The sequence below is a fragment of the Furipterus horrens genome, unplaced genomic scaffold (genome assembly GCF_987537825.1).
Source record: "Furipterus horrens unplaced genomic scaffold, mFurHor1.1.pri manual_scaffold_10, whole genome shotgun sequence".
Lineage (NCBI taxonomy): Eukaryota > Metazoa > Chordata > Mammalia > Chiroptera > Furipteridae > Furipterus > Furipterus horrens.
In genome coordinates, this window is record NW_028327180.1 from 26,916,399 (window position 1) to 26,937,218 (window position 20,820).

At 37.1% G+C, this 20,820-nt stretch overlaps 1 protein-coding gene across 1 annotated transcript in view; it reads right to left on the bottom strand.

The window, feature by feature from the left end:
* The window catches only part of GUCY1B1 (guanylate cyclase 1 soluble subunit beta 1), a 33,362-nt gene extending 14,405 nt beyond the window's left edge, over window positions 1-18,957 (bottom strand). Inside the window, exons 1-4 of the mRNA XM_090288814.1 lie at window positions 18,826-18,957; window positions 18,106-18,179; window positions 8,692-8,792; window positions 7,120-7,238 (exon numbers count right to left, since the gene is read on the bottom strand). Coding sequence (XP_090144940.1) covers window positions 7,120-7,238; window positions 8,692-8,792; window positions 18,106-18,179; window positions 18,826-18,828 — 297 coding nt within the window. The 5' untranslated portion in view covers window positions 18,829-18,957. The remainder of the gene's footprint in view (window positions 1-7,119; window positions 7,239-8,691; window positions 8,793-18,105; window positions 18,180-18,825) is intronic.
* Between the last annotated feature and the right edge of the window lie 1,863 nt (window positions 18,958-20,820).

Sequence of the window (20,820 nt, forward strand, 5' to 3'; positions counted from 1 at the left end):
CAATCTGAGCTTAGTGGGCAGATCAGCTGAGTCCACACTCACACCGCACATCCCTCCCTTGCTGCAATGAGATGTCTGTAAGGCAAGAACCACCGAGAACCTGAAACTCTACTACAGTAATTAAGAAAAATATCTGTGGCTATTAATCATTAATGCATTTTAGAGAAATAATAAATAACCAGTGGAATATAAAAAGAATTCCATGAAACAGAAAAAATATATATATAGTTATGGGCTAAAGCAAAGACAAACTTATTTATAGAAGTCTGTGGCAGCTGTATATGCATGACAGTTTATGGTAACACAGGTAATTTATCCAATTTTTCTAAAACTTGATTTTTTCTGATAAAATCATGATAAATAAAATGATGTAGATAAAACATTTAGCACATCCCAGGTGCATTAAGCAAAATAATTTCCACGCCTACTCCTTTTGAATATGACACCTCACATACCAAAAGATATTTTGCAGATGGAATTGAGGTTATGTCTCTTGAGTTGGGAAGAGTGTCAGAGATGACCCTGGTGGAGCCAGCTAATAATATGAGTGGCTAAGTCCTTAAAAGCTAAGACTCTTTCCTGGTTATAGAGAGAGGGAAGTGCAATGTCAGGAGGTCAAAGAGATGGTGTCATGAGCAGAAAATTATACTTTGTTCCAGGTTCAGAGAGGTAGGAGACTTATGTGCAAGGATGGAGAGAGGTCTCCAGGACCCTAAGGCCACCCCAGCTGATGGTCAGCAAAGAAACTGGGTCCTCAGACCTATAACACCTGTCAACACCTGAATAAGCAAGGAAGTGATTGTGCCCTAGAGCCTATGTAAAGAAACATAGCCCTACTGACACTTTGATTATCATGGTCCAGTGAGACCTGTTCTGGACTTCAAACCTACAAAACTGTGGCATAATAAATTTGTGTTGCTTTAAGCACTTACATTTGTGATAGCGATAAAAAAACTAACACACTAAGCACATAGCAACCTACCAATAACTAGTTGGTGATGATTGCTAAAGAGAATGTGAAAAACAAAATAACTTGAGAATGCCATGGGCCCAAAAGAATGTATCTAAAAAGAAGGTGCTGGAGAGGAGCCAACATTGAACTATGGTTCTTGTTCCCATTGTCTCAAAGAGGCCAATTTAGGGAAACAGAAATATCCAATAAGAAACCAGAGAGAAATTGGAGTGAATATGAGGCCTCTCCATGGGGGCCCAAATTTGAGAAATTCTCCCCTAGGGCCCCTATGGCACCATGGTTTAATTTTCTGTCTCTTCCATTCAAACGTCCACTCATTCTATAAAGTTATCCCATGTGCATTACCAATCATACACTTATATGGTGTAGGCTGGGAGCAGGGTAGAGGGTTGGATATGAATCTGCATGACAAGGACCCTGACTTTAGGAAGTTCATGGTTTATTCCACAGACAAATATGCAGAATGGCTTTTGATGCATAAATAAAGGACCCAACAACTCAGACTGGGAGAATGGGATGCAAAGATTTCAAAGTAAAGATGAGGCCTGAGTTAGGTCATAAAGGTTGACATTGTGATTCGAATAAATGTTTCAATAGTCTCCTCAATTGGGTGAATCTGGTTTCTTTTTGAAATGCCTTGATGCAGAGTGCTTTTAATTTTCTTCCCCCAAACAACATCTGTTATAATCTAGTCAGTCCATTTCTTAAAAAAAAAAAAACATCAATTCATCCTCATTGCCTCTAGAGGCTGCTATTGGCATGTGAAAAGGAATCCAATATGGCAGACACTAAGTACTGGAAGTTTATATATATATATTACAAGCTGCTGAAGCCTCAAAACTATTTTACTTGGTTGAGTAGTATGAAGGATTCTTTCTATGCCAAGGTTTCGTAGTAGAATTCTTTCCTGAGAAGGGAGGACATGAAGACCAATCTTCATAACCCTCCCTGATCCCAAACACTTCTGCTGAAACATTGTGAAAGAAAATCTGGTGAAAAAAAATGACTGAAGGAATTTTATATTTATCTCCATTTGCCACAAAGTCCAAATTCATCTTGTTGCTGCATTTAGGTAATTACCTAATATTCACCCAGCTACTGTGTTGTAGCTCATTTTAAAGAAAAAATAATAATAAGTCAACCAATAATTTGAACTATGTATTTTAATATTTAAAATTTTTAATTTTTTTCTTCTACTAAGTACTTAAACATAAGTCAAAGTGCCTAAATAACTTTCATGTTCATCTATTTTCATGCTGTGTCATATTAGATTAGCATATTTTCATGCCATAAGTCAGGGAGAGATAAGGCACTCCACGCTAAATGCTGAGCCATTTTAATTTAAATGAAGGCATCGCTGTTGCTAATAACATGTTGCCTAAATGTATCACTTCTAAGCAAGTGGGAAAGCAAAACATTCGAAGTCAGAACGTTCATCTTTTGTCTTTGTGGTAACCAACTCTCCAGAGATTTATTGTTTTATTGAATTCACTATTAATTAAATGGACAAGTAAAGTGCTTTCCTGCAGCATAAAAGCTTTAACACCACTTAATGTAGTATTGATTTTCTTTAGATAGTATCTAACATAAAAATACTCTTAGGATTTCTTAAGTTACAGCTTTCCTTACTTGGTTTTACTCTCTCAAAATCAAAGTAATTACCACAGCCTGTCTATTATGAGAAATGGAATTTGTGATTAAAAATTAACTTATTTTTATTTGAGTACATTTATATTGCTAAAAATGTGCCTTCTTTGTAGTTAGACTATAATCATTTGCAGCCACATCAAAGGTCACAAAAAAGAATCTCAGAATAGCCAAGAGAAAATCCTCACTACATTTTATACCGCTATCTACACAAAGCTAATGAGTCATTCACAAGGCTACAGCAATGTATTCAGGATAACAAGAGTTACGTATTAAAACTGGTATTCTATTTTATTTCTAAATATACCCATGGAAGCAGGTACACAAAGAAAAAAGTATACATACTACAAAGAAATATCTACATTAAATATAGGGGGAAAAGTAAACACATACATTCCAGCATAAGTAGCTTCCCAAGAATCAATAAAGAAAACCTCAAATACGCTTTCCCTTCATTCTTCTTAGCTTGATGAAATTAGGAAACAGGAAAGGGATAGTGAGCAGATTCACTATCTATTTTGCCTCAAGATGCCCAAAAAATTACTGAGGTTTTCATTTCATCTTGTAATGTTCTGATGTAATATCACTGGTTTTTCTACAAGCAAACTGAATGCCCTTTTTTCTCAGGAGTTCTGAGATCCATAAGACCAGCTCATTTTGTCACCTAGCATTTATCACTTACAGAAGAAAGATAGTGCTGGCATCCTGGGAATCTGTACTGGAGGTCTTGATTCAGCATACTCCACAGATTTAGGAAGCAAACGAGAATGTATTACTCCTTTGAGAAGCACTCTAAAGTTCTATATTTTTAAAGATCTCAGAATGTTTTAAAATAAATGCATATTTTCTTCATAGTATGCATGGCAAAATGAGCTCATACATAATTACAGAGGCAAAATTTCCAGAAGTTAGCTACTTCTTTTCCTGCTTCCTGGACATTTACTGAAAATCCCTGAACGATCCACATATGTGGGTAGAGTAAGACCTCACCTTACAGGTTTTGAGACAGAGAGATGTTTCAGTTTCTAGGAATCCTTTCCAAGAGGATGGGAAGGAGGAAGTTGTCTGTGTTATTTGAGAACATTATTGAAATTTAGATCTGGCAGAAATCTTAAAAATCAGTCATTGCAAACCTCTCTTTTTTAAGGGAAGTGGATGAGGCACAACATTTTCTTTTTATTCCTCACACTTTTGAAAAACAAGATAGTTTTTAAATTTGTGTTTTTAAAAATTTCCACTTATATAATACTATATTTGACAATCGGTATTTCACAAAATTGTGAAACTATATACCAGTTATTCGAAGAGAAAGTTGTTACAATTCTGAAATACTTATCTTCCTTTAAAAGTCCTCACTTGTCAATTTTAAAACTGCAGGTTACAGACATTGACATTTTGGGTGTTGAAAAAAAAGGTCCTTTGGAAATTCAAAAGTTAAAAATAAAATGAATGGCGCATTTTTTTCTAAGAAATATTATAAATAATTTAGGGAAGTATTAGAATTTCACAGCTGTTCAGAAAAATCCTCATATTTCCCAAAATAACACTTTGCACAAACATTTAAGAATTTTAGATCTATCATCAATCCCAGATTGCTCATGGGGGCTGGCCAAACCACAGCATTCTGTTTTTGGGGTCAAAACCTTAACCCGTTGTGAATTGGAAATCCCACAGCAGGCTGAAAAGGGGCACTGTCAGAGGAACCTCCCACGTAAATGAACTGAGGGACTGCGTAAAACCGACACTACTCTAATATTAGTTAAAGGAGCCAATACTTCCAGCAAATTATGAAAGAATATTTGTAATATTATTCAACTGAGATTCCTATGCATATTTAAACAGGCCCATCATTTCGATCCTGACTCATCTCTGAGATTTTATATTGCTTGTTTCTTTTTCAATAGTCAACCTAGCAGCCTTCAATACTCGTTTTAATTTCATTTTACCTCTGTAAAATCATTGGGGAAGTAAAGAATATATAATGTAATAACAATGGAACACCACTAAAAATTAATTGGTAACCCTGCTGCATGGATTGACATGGGTGCTATTCCCAGAGGCCACATATTATCAAATATGGCTGATATTCAAAACTCCTGACAAGGATTTCAGGCTAATGTGTGGTTATCTCTTCCTTTGTATTCAATCTTTGGTTCACCTGTAAATAAGGTTGTATAGTTTCACTGAAAATGGGCTTTTGTTGTTGTTGTTGTTATTCTTAGTAAAACAGTTAATCTTGAGCTATTGGTGTATTTGCTTCCTATATTTACACAAACAGCAAATCTTCATAAAAAAAGAAAAAGAGAGAAAGATATCTATTCATTCCCAGACACACAGATTGTATCCGTAAAGATACCGTCATTAAGAGGTTATAATGGTTTCTGGCTTCATAAAGTTTACATTCCAGCCCAACAAGCAGGAAATGATAATACAGCGTGCGAATAACTATGGCTGGGAAAAGAAACATGCTCTGAAAGCATGAGAAACGTCAGTGACCCTGAGCGAGTGAGCATAGAGACTGAAAAGAAGAGTGATGTCTTTCCAGAAGAAGTAATTTGACCAGTAGGATAAACAGGACTTATCTAGGTGAAAAGGAGCACAAGCATTTCAGACAAAGGAAAAAGCAGATGCAAAATCTCAGAAGATAAAGAGAGCAAGATAAAACTTTTTTTTTTTAAAGTTATGTTTGGTTAGGCTAGGGGAGTGGAAGAAGCAGAATGGATAAGGAATATAAATAGTTTCAATCATTCTGACTATTTTTGACATTTCCCAATGAATAATGGGAGTCACTGAAGTAAAGTTTAAGCAAAAAAAAAAAAAATTTTTAATAAAATAAAAAAATATATATGTATGTATATGAGGAGCTGTATTTGCATTTCAGAAAAATCACTACTCATAGAATGGAAAAGAGATTGGGGGAGTCATGAGTTATGAGAGAGACAGGGAAATTATCCAATCTCTAGATAATGGTAAACTTCCACGGAAGTGTGGGGGGAATGAAGACAGTGGTAGAGCTCAGAATTCAGCCACATGTAGCTGGGAGCCATCCTATTGGAACAGCACAGCTCTCAACATAGAGAATCTATGCCTGATCTCTTACTGCACCACTACAAATTGAGCAGATGGCCACAGTGAGATAAAGTAAAACAAAAAAAAATTTGTAAAAATATCTGAACATTTTTTTTTTGTTATGTAAACATGGCCGTTGAGAGAAACATAAAACTAAGAGAAAATGTAAGTTCAAACTCCGTTAATAAGGTGACAGTATTAAATAATGAAATATGTATTCAAAAATTTAAAGTCTCAAAATACTTTTAGATATGTAACCTTAACCCATTTAACATCATTTATTTAAATACAGCCTGTTAAAGTTTAATTTACGTATCTCCTGACAGCTGCTTCACTGGGAAGTGGCAGCTTTTTTTGACACCAGTCATTTGGTAAATCCATGGCAGGGGATTGCAAATCAGTTTCCATCTTGATTTAATGCTGTTTCAGGTTTATAAGAAAAATGTCACTGTGTAAACAACAGACATTCTGATTAAACACTCAAGTTCTTATTTTGGCTGTTAAGTCAATAATGCAGCTGGATTGAAAGCCGTTTACATTCCCTCAAAACTGGGCTTTGGTTCAGCTGGTATTGCACTGACATCATTTTCCAGCGAGGCCTGGCTGCTTGGAGTAGCCAGTTTGGAAATATCTTTTACGAATCACCACATAGTTTTCAACGTTAACACATTTCAAGAAGATCTCACAGATGGTCTGTGCTTAAAATAGGACAGACAATCCAAAAATAGCTTTTCATCTAATGTGTACTTAACTAGTAAAAAAAAAAAAAAAAAAAAAACTTTTAAGGTGATTAACAAGAATCTAAAACAAAGGCCTTTGGTGATATTAGTTATCTTTTCCTTCACCTGAAACTGACTTTGCAAGGTCTGTTATTTTCCTTTCTACAGTAGATTAATATGTAACTTGGAGTAATGGTTCTCAAATTTGTTTTGGTAGCAGAGCACCTGAAAGCCAGGGTGTTTTTTTTCCTAAACATCAAGCTCCAGGTAGAACATCATAGATCCTGACATACTATTTAACTAAGCTATACAAACTAGGAATACTTTAAAAAGAGAAAATAATGATAAGACGACATTATAGAGCCACAACATAAAACCACAACTGGTGGCAAGTACAACCAATAGAAAAAAAGGCAGTTGAACAACCACAATAGGCCATGATGAGTTTTTCAAAGAACGCTAATTTACAACTTGTATATTTACTGTCAGCGACCAAAAGTTAAAGAAAAAATACGGAGCAAAAATGTTAAAATGTATTCAAGACCTTCTAATAACTATTATTTTATGTGAATTAGGAAAAATGTCACTATGATTCCATTTCAGCAGCAAGACACTCTCACCCAGCTGACTGAAATAAAGGATCCTAGATAGAGCCTAGGTTTGAGATTCATGAATTCAGAGCTCTTAATTGCAAAACCTCGACTTGCTTACCTGTAGAAATTCTCTGACATTAGATCCCAGGACACGCAAGATTGTATCATAACCAGATTCTTGACAAAATACAAAAAACATCTTCCCAAACATTTGGAGGATTTCTCCAGCATTGAGATCTATTTCATTGGTTTGAGAGAATAACAAAAACAGACCATATTATAGGTACACTGTTGTTAATGGGAAGAATGAAGACACATGCATAGTAAAAAAATTAAATATCCTCAATTTTTGTGCGTAGTGAATATACATCGCATGAAAGTTTCCAGCCAGAACAATACAATGAAATATGAGAAGACAACATATTAAGTGTGCTAACAGTGTAGATTTGTACTTAGTAGCAAAATAATCAGTTTCTCAGCTTCTGTGACAAACTAGTCAATTAATTTTGAGTTTTTTAAAGTATATATTTAATGTATAACTTATTATCATTTTTTAAATACAGGGAGATCTTGAAAATCATCCAGAATGCATGTGATAATATTTTGGTTCAAAATATTCTTCTCTATTTAAGTATACATATTATTAAGTTGAATGAATATAGTATGCACCCTAATATCTTACATTTTTGTTTATATGCAATTATTATTATTTCTTAAACCTTTAAAATTGTTTTTGTAAGATCAGTTTAATCACTATCTCACTAAACACAGAGATGAAACAAAATTATTCAAAATGTAGGCTTTTTAAATTTTTTGATAATATAAGTAACTTTGAAATGAAAGCACACATAAATCTTAGTGCAAATAAATCTAATACTTTCTTTAGGAAATATTCCTAAAAGATTTGAACATTTTTTAAAGTAGTGTATGATTTCTTTTTGGACTCTATCCTCAACTACACTAGATATTTAATCTTTAAAAATTGACAAATTTATATGAAGAGTATTTCATAATTGTTTCAATTTTGATTACTAATGAGATTGTATATTTTTCTCTTATTAGTAAGCATTTATCATTTAAAAAAATAATTCTTGTATTCTGCAGTAGGTAGTATTTGGTCTTCTAGTTATATTTGGCAAAGCTAAAAAGCTCCTTTCTCCTATATCCAAACTGTAGCTTAGTTATAAATTGAGCACTCTGAGAATAAGACACTACTTTGAGAAACACATTTTTTCCCTGAAGCTCTCTCTTTGAATTTTGCCTTCTTCATGTGAGTTTTGTCTGATGTACATCTGTTTCCTGCTTCTTTTACCAATGGCTAACAAAACTTGTCATTACAAAAGAGATTTGGGACTAGTACATACCCTTTTTTGCATACTACACTTGCCTAACGACTGTGCTGTTGACATCATAACATAAGTTATTACATTATCAACTTATTACATTAAGAATCAATAGTTCGTTTTTCTTCCCCAGCACATGGCAGAGAGCTCCTTTAGTCTCTGAAGAGTTTGTAAAAGGAAAAAGAAGATTCAGCATATCCTAAGCCCAATATTATGTGGAAATGTCTTTCCCACCAGGGTTGTGCAATGTACAACCTGCATAATTATACAGTGTGATCTTGTACCATGCATTCCTTTGGACTTCCACATGTAACTTAGCCAAAGAAGGGAAGTCATATTCAACTTACTGAGAACTTTGCTGGCAGCAGCAACCAAATCATAAGTTTTAGAATCATCATATATTATTCTGACAAGAAACTGTCCTTCTTCATCTAACTGTGCCTCTTTTCTGGAAAACAAAATAAGAGAGAGAAATGGAAAAAAAGCTGGAATAAAAATTAGGTACTATCATTACAATGATTGTATAAACAATGGTTTCATATCTAAAATAGAATTTGTTTTTGACAACTTTGTTTAGATCAATGTGTTGTACTTAAAAGTCTAATGATTGAGAGGAAATGGTTTCACATTCCCCTCCCCAAATTAAAATGATACAGGTAAAGACATTTTAGCAGGGCTAATTTTTAAATAGTACTTTCACACCCAATACAACATCTGATATTAAATATAATCAAGAAATGACTTTTGGTTTAATAAATAGTAAGCAAATACTATCTGTTTAGTCCCTATATATTCCAGGCATTGTTCTAGGCAGTGGGAATACAGTGTTTAGTAAAATAAACAAAAGTGCCTGACCTCTTAGAAATACGTATCCCAAGAGGGGCAACAGAAAAGGCATAAAGCTAATTAGTAACATATATGATGGTAAGTTTTTGGAGAAAAATAAAGTCAGGTAGTTGGAGTACAACAGCTGGAAGCCTCTTTGAGTAGCTGGCAATTGAGTGAAGTCTGAAGGAGCTCTGGAAGTGAGCCAGGAGCCAACTGGGGAAGAGTGTTCCGGGCAGAGGGAAGAGCAAGTGTGGAAGGGTTGACAGGGAGAAGCCTGTGGAGGTGGAGGAACAGCAGAGGCCAGTGTGGCCAGAACAGAGGTGGACAGAGCAGCTGTAAGGGAATGGATCAGATAGGTAACATGGGGTTGGACATTCACTTGAGAGACGGAGGGTCTGAGTACTTTTGATATGAGCACTGAGACTAGCAGACCTGGTTAAAAGAATCAATCTTGCTAATGCATTGAGAATGGACCAAAGGATCTAGGAGAGAGCAAGGAGACCAGTTAAGAGACCATTGCCACTATTCTGGTGAGAAATGCTGGTAACTTGATTCAGAGTGGAATTAGTGGAGAGAGAGAGAGAAGTGGTCCATATTTGGATATATTCTCAGGGCAAACCCAACATGATCTGCTGATGAACTGAATACAGGGTGTGAGAAAAGAAGAGGACACAAGGATGACACTGAAGTTTTGGCCTGAGCAACTGGATAGATGTTGTCACCAGCAGCTGAATTGGGAAAGACTGTTGGAGGTGGACAGGGAGGTAAGACCAAGAGCTGTGTTTTAAACATATTAAAGAGTGAGTGTTAAGTGGACAGACATCTTCTAACATATCCTTAGCTTATTAAATAAAGTTGCTCAAAATATACACAGTATTAATAAAAGGTCATTGTAGTAATTTTAATAGTTGTCATAATTTTACATAATATTTACTTTGATAGGATTTGGATTATTTTTCTCAAACAAGTGAGCAAAGGGAGATCTATTGTCCAAAATATTGCAATCTAAAGAAGAGAAATGACAAGTATCCAGATCTCTTTCCCAATGTTAAATTCACAAAAATATGTGGAACTTGGACATCAGTCTTTGACCCTCAGTCCAATTCTTCCAAATCATGTACACTGCCAGGAAAATATTCAAGAGAAACTAGTCACTATTATTAGGTAAACTTTCAACAGAGTAGCTCAAAATATCTCCTTAGATGCTGACAAGGCTGGCCAAGCAGAACTGCTCCTTGCAGCTCTGATACTAGTCTTTGTTCAAGGGAACACTTTCAAATAATGGTATATCTTAGGTTAGGGTGGAATGGAGATAGACTTTAAAAACCTGGTGTTTTTCAGAGCATACCACTTATTTGCCCACAATTATGTATAGCAGTACAGGTGTGTGTGTGGGGGGGGAAGATTTGGTAGGCACAGAAATTTGAATTTCAGAGCCCACAATCCAAAAAATCTTGGACAAATCACATAAAGCACCTGAGCAATAAAATCCTCTTTTCTAAAATGGGAGCAACAATATAACCCACCTTCCACAACATTATATTCTAAGTAGTTGAAGCATGACACATGTATTACTAATCGCCATAGTATTTCCCATGTCTACCTATTAAAAAATTCAAAGAGCTATAGAAGAGATGTGAAATTCTTCTTCCTTTGGCTGAACATACACAGATATTAAATGAAAGGAACACATCTTCAAAGTCTTAAGTCTTTTTAATACTTGAAATCAGAGAAATATTCCCAAATTATGACAATATAATCTATAAAGACAGACATATCTTTCAATAAATTCAATTATATATCTTCTGCATTCTAATTAATATTTTTACAAAAATATAAAATACAGATGCTCCTTGACTTTTATGATGGGGTTATGTCCCAATAAACTTATCGTAAGTTGGAAATGTAAGTCGAGAATATGGTAAGTCAAAAATGAATTAAATACACCTAACCTAGCCTGCCTTAAATGTGCTCAGAACACTTATATTAGCCTACAGTTGGACAAAATCATCTAATACAAACCTATTTCCTAGTAAAGTGTTGAATATCTCATGTAATTTATGAACTAGAGTATCTAAAAAGTGCTGGAAACACAATATACTGTCTATAGTGTTGAGTTTCAGTTGTTCACCCTTGTCATCGCGTGACTGGCTAGGACTCATTGTCACCGCCCAGCATCATGTGAGAGCATTTACTGCACATCACAGGCCCGGGAAAGATCAAAATCCAAAATTTGAAATACAGAGGTTACTGAATGCATATTGCTTTCCCACCATCACAAAGTCAAACAATCTTAAGTCAAACCATAGTAAGTCAAGTACCATTTGTATAGGAAAGAAAAAAAACTTTAAAAGTACTCCACTATTTTTAGATAATGGCTGCTAATATTACAGTAGTCCCTCTCTATATTGTGGTTCACTTATTGTGTGGCCTCAGTGTATCGCGGGATTTTTTAAAATATTATATTTAATTATTTACCATGGATTATTCACTATATCGCGGGGTTTTGCGGTACTGTATACATATGTTGTTAGAGTTACATAGGTTTAAGAGTATAGAATATATTTAAGAACATAAGTAGTGTTTATAAAAGTGAGGAAAAGGTTAATAAGGGAGTGGGAAAGGTTAATAAGGGACTGGGAATAGTTTATAAGTGTGTGGGAAGGGTTTTAAAGCCTTAAAATATATATAAATACTAAAATAAATGTAAGGTTCCTACTTCGTGGATTATCACCTATCACGCCGGGGGTGGTGGTGTCTAGAATGTAATACCCACGATAAGTGAGGGAATACTGTATATTCAAGTTGTTCATGCTTGAATATACTTGTATAAATAACAAACGAGATCATACTGCTTTAAAATCCTCTTTTTTGACATGTTTTTGTGTTAGTAAATATATTTCTATAACTCAACTGCATGAGATTGCATTCTATAGACATATTAAAGTTTTAGTACATAGTTAGATTGGTTTTACTTTTTTCACAAGTATAACAACGTTATGATGAATATTTTGTAACTAACAAATATATGCCTGGAAATGGAATTGCCAATTTGAAGAATAAGGACAGGCTAATTTTTTTCATTTGTCAGTAACATTTTATTATGAAAAAGCATTGGTCTACAGATTGGCATTTTGAAGCCTCTGATTTATGGCATTTTAATAAAATATAAATTTTAATTAAATATATAATAATGTACAAATTAATTCATGCTTTCATTGTGTCCTATTCTGTTTCTCCCAGTTGGGATAAATCAAATGACATCTATTTCTGTAAAAAGCTCAGTTTCTTGGAAACAATCCATTACAACCATTAAATAAATGAGGTACACATAGAATGCAAAGTCACTCTAAATAAAATAGAGGGATGGTCATTTCCCTAGAATTCCCCTACTATGAGTCAGTGCATCCTTTCTTTCCTATCTTTCATTTTAATAAAATAAGCTCCCTTATCTTTTAAGTTTTACTTCCTGAGCTGATCAGCCTAGCATGCTCCCTGGAGGGAGGCTGAAATATAAACTAAACAGGAGGACATGAAAAAAAAAAATCACTTCCATTAAAAATTTCACACTGAATTCCAATGAATTATTCAGAATATTTAGAATTCCTTATTTATATTTATCCTAAAAATTTTCAGGAACTCCCAGTCACTCTTCATTCTTTCCCACTAATGCCCTCCATGCCCCACCCCAGGGAATGGAGTTTTGTTACAAATATTCGAGTACTTATTATGCCCTGTGCACTTTTCTAAGCACTTTTCATATACCAATGAACAAAAGAGATAAATTTCCCTGCCCTCATAAGGCTTACATTTTAGCTGGCAGAAGTAAGCAATAAGCAAGAAACATAATATACGCTCAAATTTTATAACCTATTATGAATGCTACAAAAAGAAAGTAGATCAGGATCTACTTTTAGGATTTTAGGTAAAGAAGTTTCGTGTAGAGGTGTGAAAAAATGAGCATTCTGAAGTGGAAGAGCTTAAACACAGGCGTCTCAAAGCAAGATCTGGCCTGAGGCAGAAAAAGTCAATGTACATCAAACAATCTACCTGACCAATAACAGTTCACAAGAGTCCTGGTCCTTTAAAAACTATTATCACAGCATATGCCATACAATAGACAGTATATAAGTGTCATCTTGTCAATAAATCCTGGAATGGTCCCTTGTAGTGGGCTGTAAGGACATCATAAATGCTGACTAGTGTGCAACCATTATGAAAATTAAAATCTCCCATATAAAACATAGATAATAACTGTATATAATATCTTAAAAATTAAAAACATAAAATGTTGCCCTGGCTGGGTGGCTCAATTGGTTGAGCGCTGTCCTGGACACCAGAAGGTTGCAGGTTCGATTCCTGGTCAGGGTACATACCTTGGTTGCAGGTTCAATCCCTGGGCAGGGCATGTACATGTATGAGAGGCAACCAACTGATGCTTCTCTTCTTCTGCTCTCTCTCAAACCCTTCCTCTCACTCTAAAATCAATAAGCATATCCTCAGGTGAGGATTTTTTTTAAATATATGGTTTCTCAATTTTCAGTAACTCAAACCAATGATTCCCAATGAGTCTTAATTTATGGAGGCCAGACTTTAGTTTGAGAGCTACCACAGAGTGAGACCCTTTAAATGCAGTGAAGGCCTCCTGCCTGGACCTTCTTTCAGCTGGTTTATAAAGGTCAGTGCTTTCAATTCAATGTATTCACTCCTCCAAGAACTGGAAACAGTAACAGCAAATGCTCTCACGAGTGACATGGATTTTGGCGAAGTAACATCACTATTGATATATAATTGTTTGTTGTTGTTGCTGTTCTTTAAAATGTGCTTCAGAAACAGAGAACTGGCCCAGGAGGCTGGAGTCCTGAAAGTAACTGGGACATGAGGACTGAAAGGTCCTCGTGTTTGAGTGATTTGAACATTGACCACAAAGAATTTCAGTAAAGCAACAATATCATATTTCATGATTCAGGAATGAAGGGCAAGTAGATCAGAATGTGCAAGAGAAGCAACGCCACAGTAACAAGGAAATAAATCAATACTTCAGAATGTTTACCTGGAGTAGAAACTTCTTTAACCTCAATAGCTTTTGATACAGAGAAAGATGTTTCACTTTGCTAGATGTAAACAAAGATACCATTTTCCGCACGGTTTCATTTTTAATGAACAAAATGGCCAAGTAGCAAATGGAAAAGCTGCAACTCTTCATGTTTTCTGAGTTGTCATCTGTACAATTGGGTCAGTTATACAGATTTCTTTAAGTGTGTTTTCCTGTTGATGTCTGCAGAGTATCCACCCAGAATTATCACTTTCCAACACAATGAAGAAAAACATTTGCCATCGAAAGAGTCTAAAGGACAATGTTCCTTGCAAGCAGCACCAATGTCTAGTTAATGTTGGCCATAATTAGGTCTGGGTATGTTAAGAAGGAGAATACAGATTTTGTGATTTATCCTCTGGTGCTCATTTTAATGTGGAAAACTTCTTGATTCACCCAATAAAATGCCTCTGTGATTTTTTTTTTTTTAATTCTCAAAAATTGCTGATTGGTAAGAAAACAAAGACCCAGCTTGACTTTCATGGTTACCTCATATCATCGAAGAAAACCCTGAAATATTACAATGACCTGGCTTATCACCTGGGCTCCATGCTGCTCAGCCACAGTCCAATGAAGTTAAAAAAACAAAAATCAAACCTTATAATTTGACCCAAAGGTTAGTTTTGCCAGGGCTGATGACAGGGTAACAGAGATGACAGAATCAAGTGTTTAGATACTTTGCTAATATGTGTATCTTGACTTCATGTTTCTTTTCTGAAATGATAGTTGCTTTTGCTCATCCCTTAGGAACCATGGCTTAAGGAAAACAACAAATGATTTGAAGTAGATTCAGAGGTCTCTTTTGCTTTTTTTCACATGTATTTATGGTTTAGATCAGAGGTGGGCAAACTATAGACAGCTGGTCAACTTCAGCGTACCACCTGTTTTTGTCAGGTCGAGGAGCAAAGAATGATTTATACCTTTTTTAAATGATTATGTTTTAATAGTTATATAGGCGCCTACATAATATCCTTAATATTGACTCCTGATCTGCAGCACCTAAAATATTTACTATCTGACGTTTTAAAAGAAAGTTTATTTACCCTCCATCAAACATTTTTTCTTTTTCTTTAAAAGAGCAATTTAAAGCTCTTGGGAAATGGTTACATTGTTGGGAGTGTAAGTAGATACTGAGTTTACAACGAAGCATTTTTGGCTCTTATCCACTTAGAACTTTCTGTCTGGAATCTGTTACTTAGGATTTTATTTGTCATTAAATGTTTGGCATCCTTTCTCATGAAAAATGGATGGCCATTTCTTACCAAATCATAAAAAAAGTATTATGGAAATTCTAAACATTAATTTAGATAGTTTCTCACAGACTAAAAATAAAGATAAAGGTCTTTAGTACTTACTGAGACAAAATAATGTTTTTCATATATTCAGTTTTTCATGAAAGTTAAAACTCTAAGTATTTTAGACCATTGATTACAGTGACCCTCCCTAGAGCAGAGGGTAAGGTGGGGAGAAGGGATCAGAATCTCCCAAGGAGCATTTTAAAATTAAACTCCTCTAACTTTTCCTCACCTGCCCATAGGAAGTGAGAATCTCTAAGTTTGGATAAACATATGCTCTTCCTTCCCCAGAGCCCTTAGAAACAACCCCTCAGGGGTACTCACTGGGTTGGAAATCAATGACCAGCTGCTTTAATCCACTCGGTACAGGAAGCTGTACTATTTTCTCTAGTTCAGACACTAAACTTTGCCCAAGAAAAGATAAGTTCCACCGAAAAGAAGGTTAGGGGTGAAAAAAAAGAATAAAGATGAACACCTGGATTAAAAATGCTAGTTTAAATAAAAGTATTTTCCTTTCATGGACACATAATCTTTGACATAATTTTATTTTAAAAATTTTATTTTATGAGAAAAAAGTGATTTGAATGATTTAAATTATGAGCATTTGAACAGATTAAGAACACTGTTTAAAGCTACTTAAAGATATATTAGGGTGTTAAAAGATAACGATATTAAATTAAAATTAATAATTTGTATTTAAAGTCGAGTGTAACGCTGTTCATGGAGTGATTTGACAGAGTTAAGTTCTCATATCGATGTGATTTGTATATTTTTTAGATAGTTTGACCTTATCTGGGGGAAAATGTAGTCCATACAAACAAATCACTTGATAATTTAATTTTTTCAATTTCTGATAAATTTCTCTGTAATGTATAATTTTCCATCTTTGTATTTAACAATGATGTAAATTGATAATGAGTAGGATATACATTCTAAATCTGGTTAAAATATGTAATGACTGTTTAACCATATAGACATCTTTAATTGTGCTCTCAAAATGCTAAATATATATTCATTGTCACAGCATAGCAACCAGAAAAATTGGAAATTTCCACTTAAAGATGAGAAAACATTATCTGAAGGATATGCTCGATGTTTTCACAAATTTACAAAGAAAGTGGCTTAAAAGTAATCCTATAGTTGTTACACTGTATAAAACCTTGCTCTTGATATCTGCCATCTCTATAACTGTCCACCAAGCAAAATAATAATTATGAAGGTATTAATAAGGTTCACAGAAAACTGAAATCTCGAAGTAAGCATTAGTGCCTAGATTCTCATTTGATTCAACTGAATAACATAACATGTAAAGATGCCCTGAGGTAACATAAATATGGCTTATGGATCGTGAAACAATGCTCATTGATACAGACCCAAAAGAAGGAAAAGTTGAATTTCAGTGCTTAATATCTAACCCTGGTCATTTTCATGGAAACATATTTACAAAAAAATCCCTATCATGTAACTGCATAATAAGGCCTGATTGCTAATAATTGCAATTTATTTAGGAAAAAAAATAGCACAAAAGTATCATCTACTTGACATAATGAAGTGTAATCAGGGAGGACAGGAAACAGGAGTATATAATAACAACATTTTCTCTACCCACCAAGGTACCACGCCCTCCAGCTCCATTTGGATGTGACAGATAGTTATTCCAATACGAAAATCCTAAAACATGATTTTGGTTTAGCTGGTTGGTTGTGGTCATCTATACAATAAGTTAAATGCAAATTTCACCAGAATGAGAGAGCAACAAAGGAAAAAGCCTCTTTTAAATTGAACTGTTCAATGTGGCTGCAGAGATGACCCATCATTTCAACAGATTTAAACTCTCATCCAGAGCCCTGAGCTCATAGCTCTAGACTGACATACTAAGATGCCCTCCTACAACTGACAGCCGTCACCACAGTAGAAACAAAAAGCGTGCGTAAGGCGGATGATTTGGGGGAAATGAAGGAGCAAACATTCCAATTACACTTTATTTCAGAATGAATAAATGCATGTGATTCACAGTTGCTCATGAAATAGTCTCAAGAGAAACGAGTTCTAGCATGCTGAAATGGCTCAACTATTTTTGTGTCTGCAAGGTGTGCACATTTTAAACGAGCCAAGGTTTCCTTTCGTTTCTAAGGCCTCCGGGAGCTTGAACGTCGCGGAAGCCTTTGTGGTCCCCCTGGCCCTTCGCGTGGGAGCCACCGGGCCTGCAAAGCCTGGGATCCGTGGGACGCTGGCTGCGCGTTCCCACGCTCAGGCCGGGTCGGGAGGCCGCGGTGACCCTGAGGCTCCTTCCCTTGGCTCTCGCCCTCCCAGCCTTGCCCCGCCCGGGCTGCCCCTCCTCTCAGGGTCCCGCTCCGGAGCGTGGGAGCGCAGCTGCAGCCGGGAGCGGCGGGCGGAGGCATCTCCGAGATGCGCGCCCGCGACAGGAGCAGGAAGCCGAGGATGAATCAATCGAGGAGCAGGCGACAGCGCGGGAGGACGCCTGGGGAACCCCCACACGCAGCGCCAGCGCTGGACCTAAGGTCAAGGAGCCAGTCACTTACTTGATGTCTTCCCACACCTCCGGGCCGTAATTGCGGATCACCAGCAGCTCCAGCGCGTGGTTCACAAATCCGTACTGCGGAGACAGGAAAACCTGAGTCAAGAACCAGCTGTAGGTGGGAAGGGCTTGAGCTCGAATTTGCTGCCACTGCGCTGCTTTAACCTGGTGCCCCGTCCCCTTAGTCCAATCTATTCGGGGTACTCGCTGCTAGAGAGGGGCATCAGAGGGGCGTAAGCCACGCCCCAATAAAGGACAGATCCTCTCCATCATCGTGTACCCCACCCCCATGCCACCTCCTTATCCCCACTCACCTGTCACGGTTCGAAGCCAGGTTGGGCAGCGGGAAGCGTGGCAGAAAGGACGCGAACCTTGCACCTCCCACACAGTGGCGCTCAGCCTCCCACACTTGGGGGGCCCGCCTGAGCTGGGAAACTCCTGCGCCTCCGCCGTACGTCCCCTTACCGAGCTCGCGAAGCCACCGCACGATGCAGCAAGGCTGACCTCCTTGGAAGCAAAGGCATCCCCCGTCCCCGTCGCGACCCCCGGCGGCCCCACCTCCCCAGCCCCGGACGCAGGCAAACAGTGAGGCTACTCCCGCGACCAGTGGTGCGCTCTCCGAGCCACCGCGCCAAGCTCCGGTGGCGCAGCCGGTTCCCTTGGGCAGCCAGGACGGTCCAGCTGCGGAGAATGGATTCAGCCTGACCTGGCTGAGAGCACTCACCATAGCGTCTGCTCCAGGAGCTGGGGAGGCAGCCCCCACGGAGAGGCACGGCCGAAGGGACCCTGGCGGCAGCTGCAAAGGCGACAGCGCAACAGGACCCCAGCGGCAGCACGGAGCTGGAATGAGTACAGCCTTCTCGGCCCGCCTTGATTGTCATCTCTTCCCAGCCAATGGCGAGTCGAGCCGCAGGGGGGCTGGCCGATGCCTCCTAGTTTTCCACCAATCAGCGGCAGAGGAGGGAATTCAGATACTGTCACCACTGCTGCGCTCCAGGGCCTTCCCGTCCCCGCCCTAGTGACAAGGCTTTCTCGTTCGAGGCCGTAACAGTGACGCTGGAGAAGCCCCGGTTTTGTTCCTTACATGAATTTGGGGGCAGGGAGAATGCAACTGTTGTAGTCCCACTGAATAGATATATTCTCAGAGGTAGCAAAACCTGAGTAGAAGTGTGTGTGTGTGTGAGGTTGTTCTGCAACGCCCTCATGGTCAGCACCCTGTTGTTTATTGTCATCTTGCAGATAAATATTTCCTTTGTGGTTAGGGCCCTCAACAGTTTATGGTAAACTGAAAGCTAATAATACTGAGCTTCACACATTTAACTTTCAGTCAATGAGACTAGTCGAGTGAACCAGCTAAAATTTTCAGCAATACAGTTTGATGAGCAGGTGTCAAAACCAGCTCTGCTCATTACTAAATTTCCCTACAAGATTCAGTAATGATCTGTGCTTGATCCTGGTGGGACGCCTGATCCTACATCACAGCCAGGAATCATACAGCTGAAGTTCTTAACTGTCCAGAATTTCGTCTCTGTTGTTTTTCAGAGGTAACTGATGAACCGGAAAAAGCCCAATACAAAATTAGCAGACTTTTAATTACTCTAACCCCGGTCTGTAATCTACCAGGCACCTGAGTTAGTTAATGCTCTGAGCCCCACCACGGGCAGAAGAAGGAACTGTCTGGTTAAAACTCTGTGCTTAAGTTACATGGACACAATTGACTCGGGTTAGGCCAAAAGTCAGGAAGAGAAGGCAAGCTTTGCTTCCAGATCAACAATGTCAAGTGGACCTGAGAAGCCAAGATGATAATCTATGATGTGAATAGTTTTCTGTGAAAACAATTTTAATATGGTTAGAGAACATGTCAAAACAATAAAACCACTGGCATTCCTACCCAGAGACCTATCTTGAGGCATAGTTGGTTCAGAACTAATTATATAAGAAACAAACAAAACAATAACAAATAACATAAAAATATTAATTTCTGTCAGTAGTGAAATGATAAAGTAAATTAGAGCTTTTCATGAAACATTTTACTCTGTACAATTATTAAAATATTAAAACATTATTAACTATTAATTTCTTTCCATTAATATAGCCCATTACTCTGTGCAACCACAAAAAATCTAGATACAAAATGATACAGAAAGATATATAGTTAAGTAAGCTAATGACATATGAATGTTATCACCTCCAATTTTCTTTTTATCTTCACTTGAGGACATTTTTTTTTTATTGCTTTTAGAGAAAGAAGAAGGGAGAGAGAGAAACATCGATGCAAGAGAGAGAGAGAAAGAGAAAAGTATGAATTGGTTGCCTACCATCTGCACCCAGGTATGCACTGGGACCAGGGATAAAACTGCAACCTGGGTATTTATGTGCCTTAACTGGAAACTGAATCTGCAACCTTTCAGTTATGGGATGATGTCCCAACCAACTGAGCTACACCAGTGAGGGCTCACTTTCCATTTTTTAATGGTTGTACAGAGTAAGGTGTTATCTGGATAGTGACAACACATACATGTACATTGCTATAAACATAACCTTCTGGGAAGGTATATAGGAAATGTTTTATATGCCTATTGTCTGTAATTAAAACCAGTGGCTGGAGGGACCAAGACTTTTAGTTTCTGTATTATGACCATCTGTATCTTTTGATTTTTTTCTATTCACATGAAATATTTTTTTAACTTGTTAAAAACACTTTTTCTCATTTCTTGAC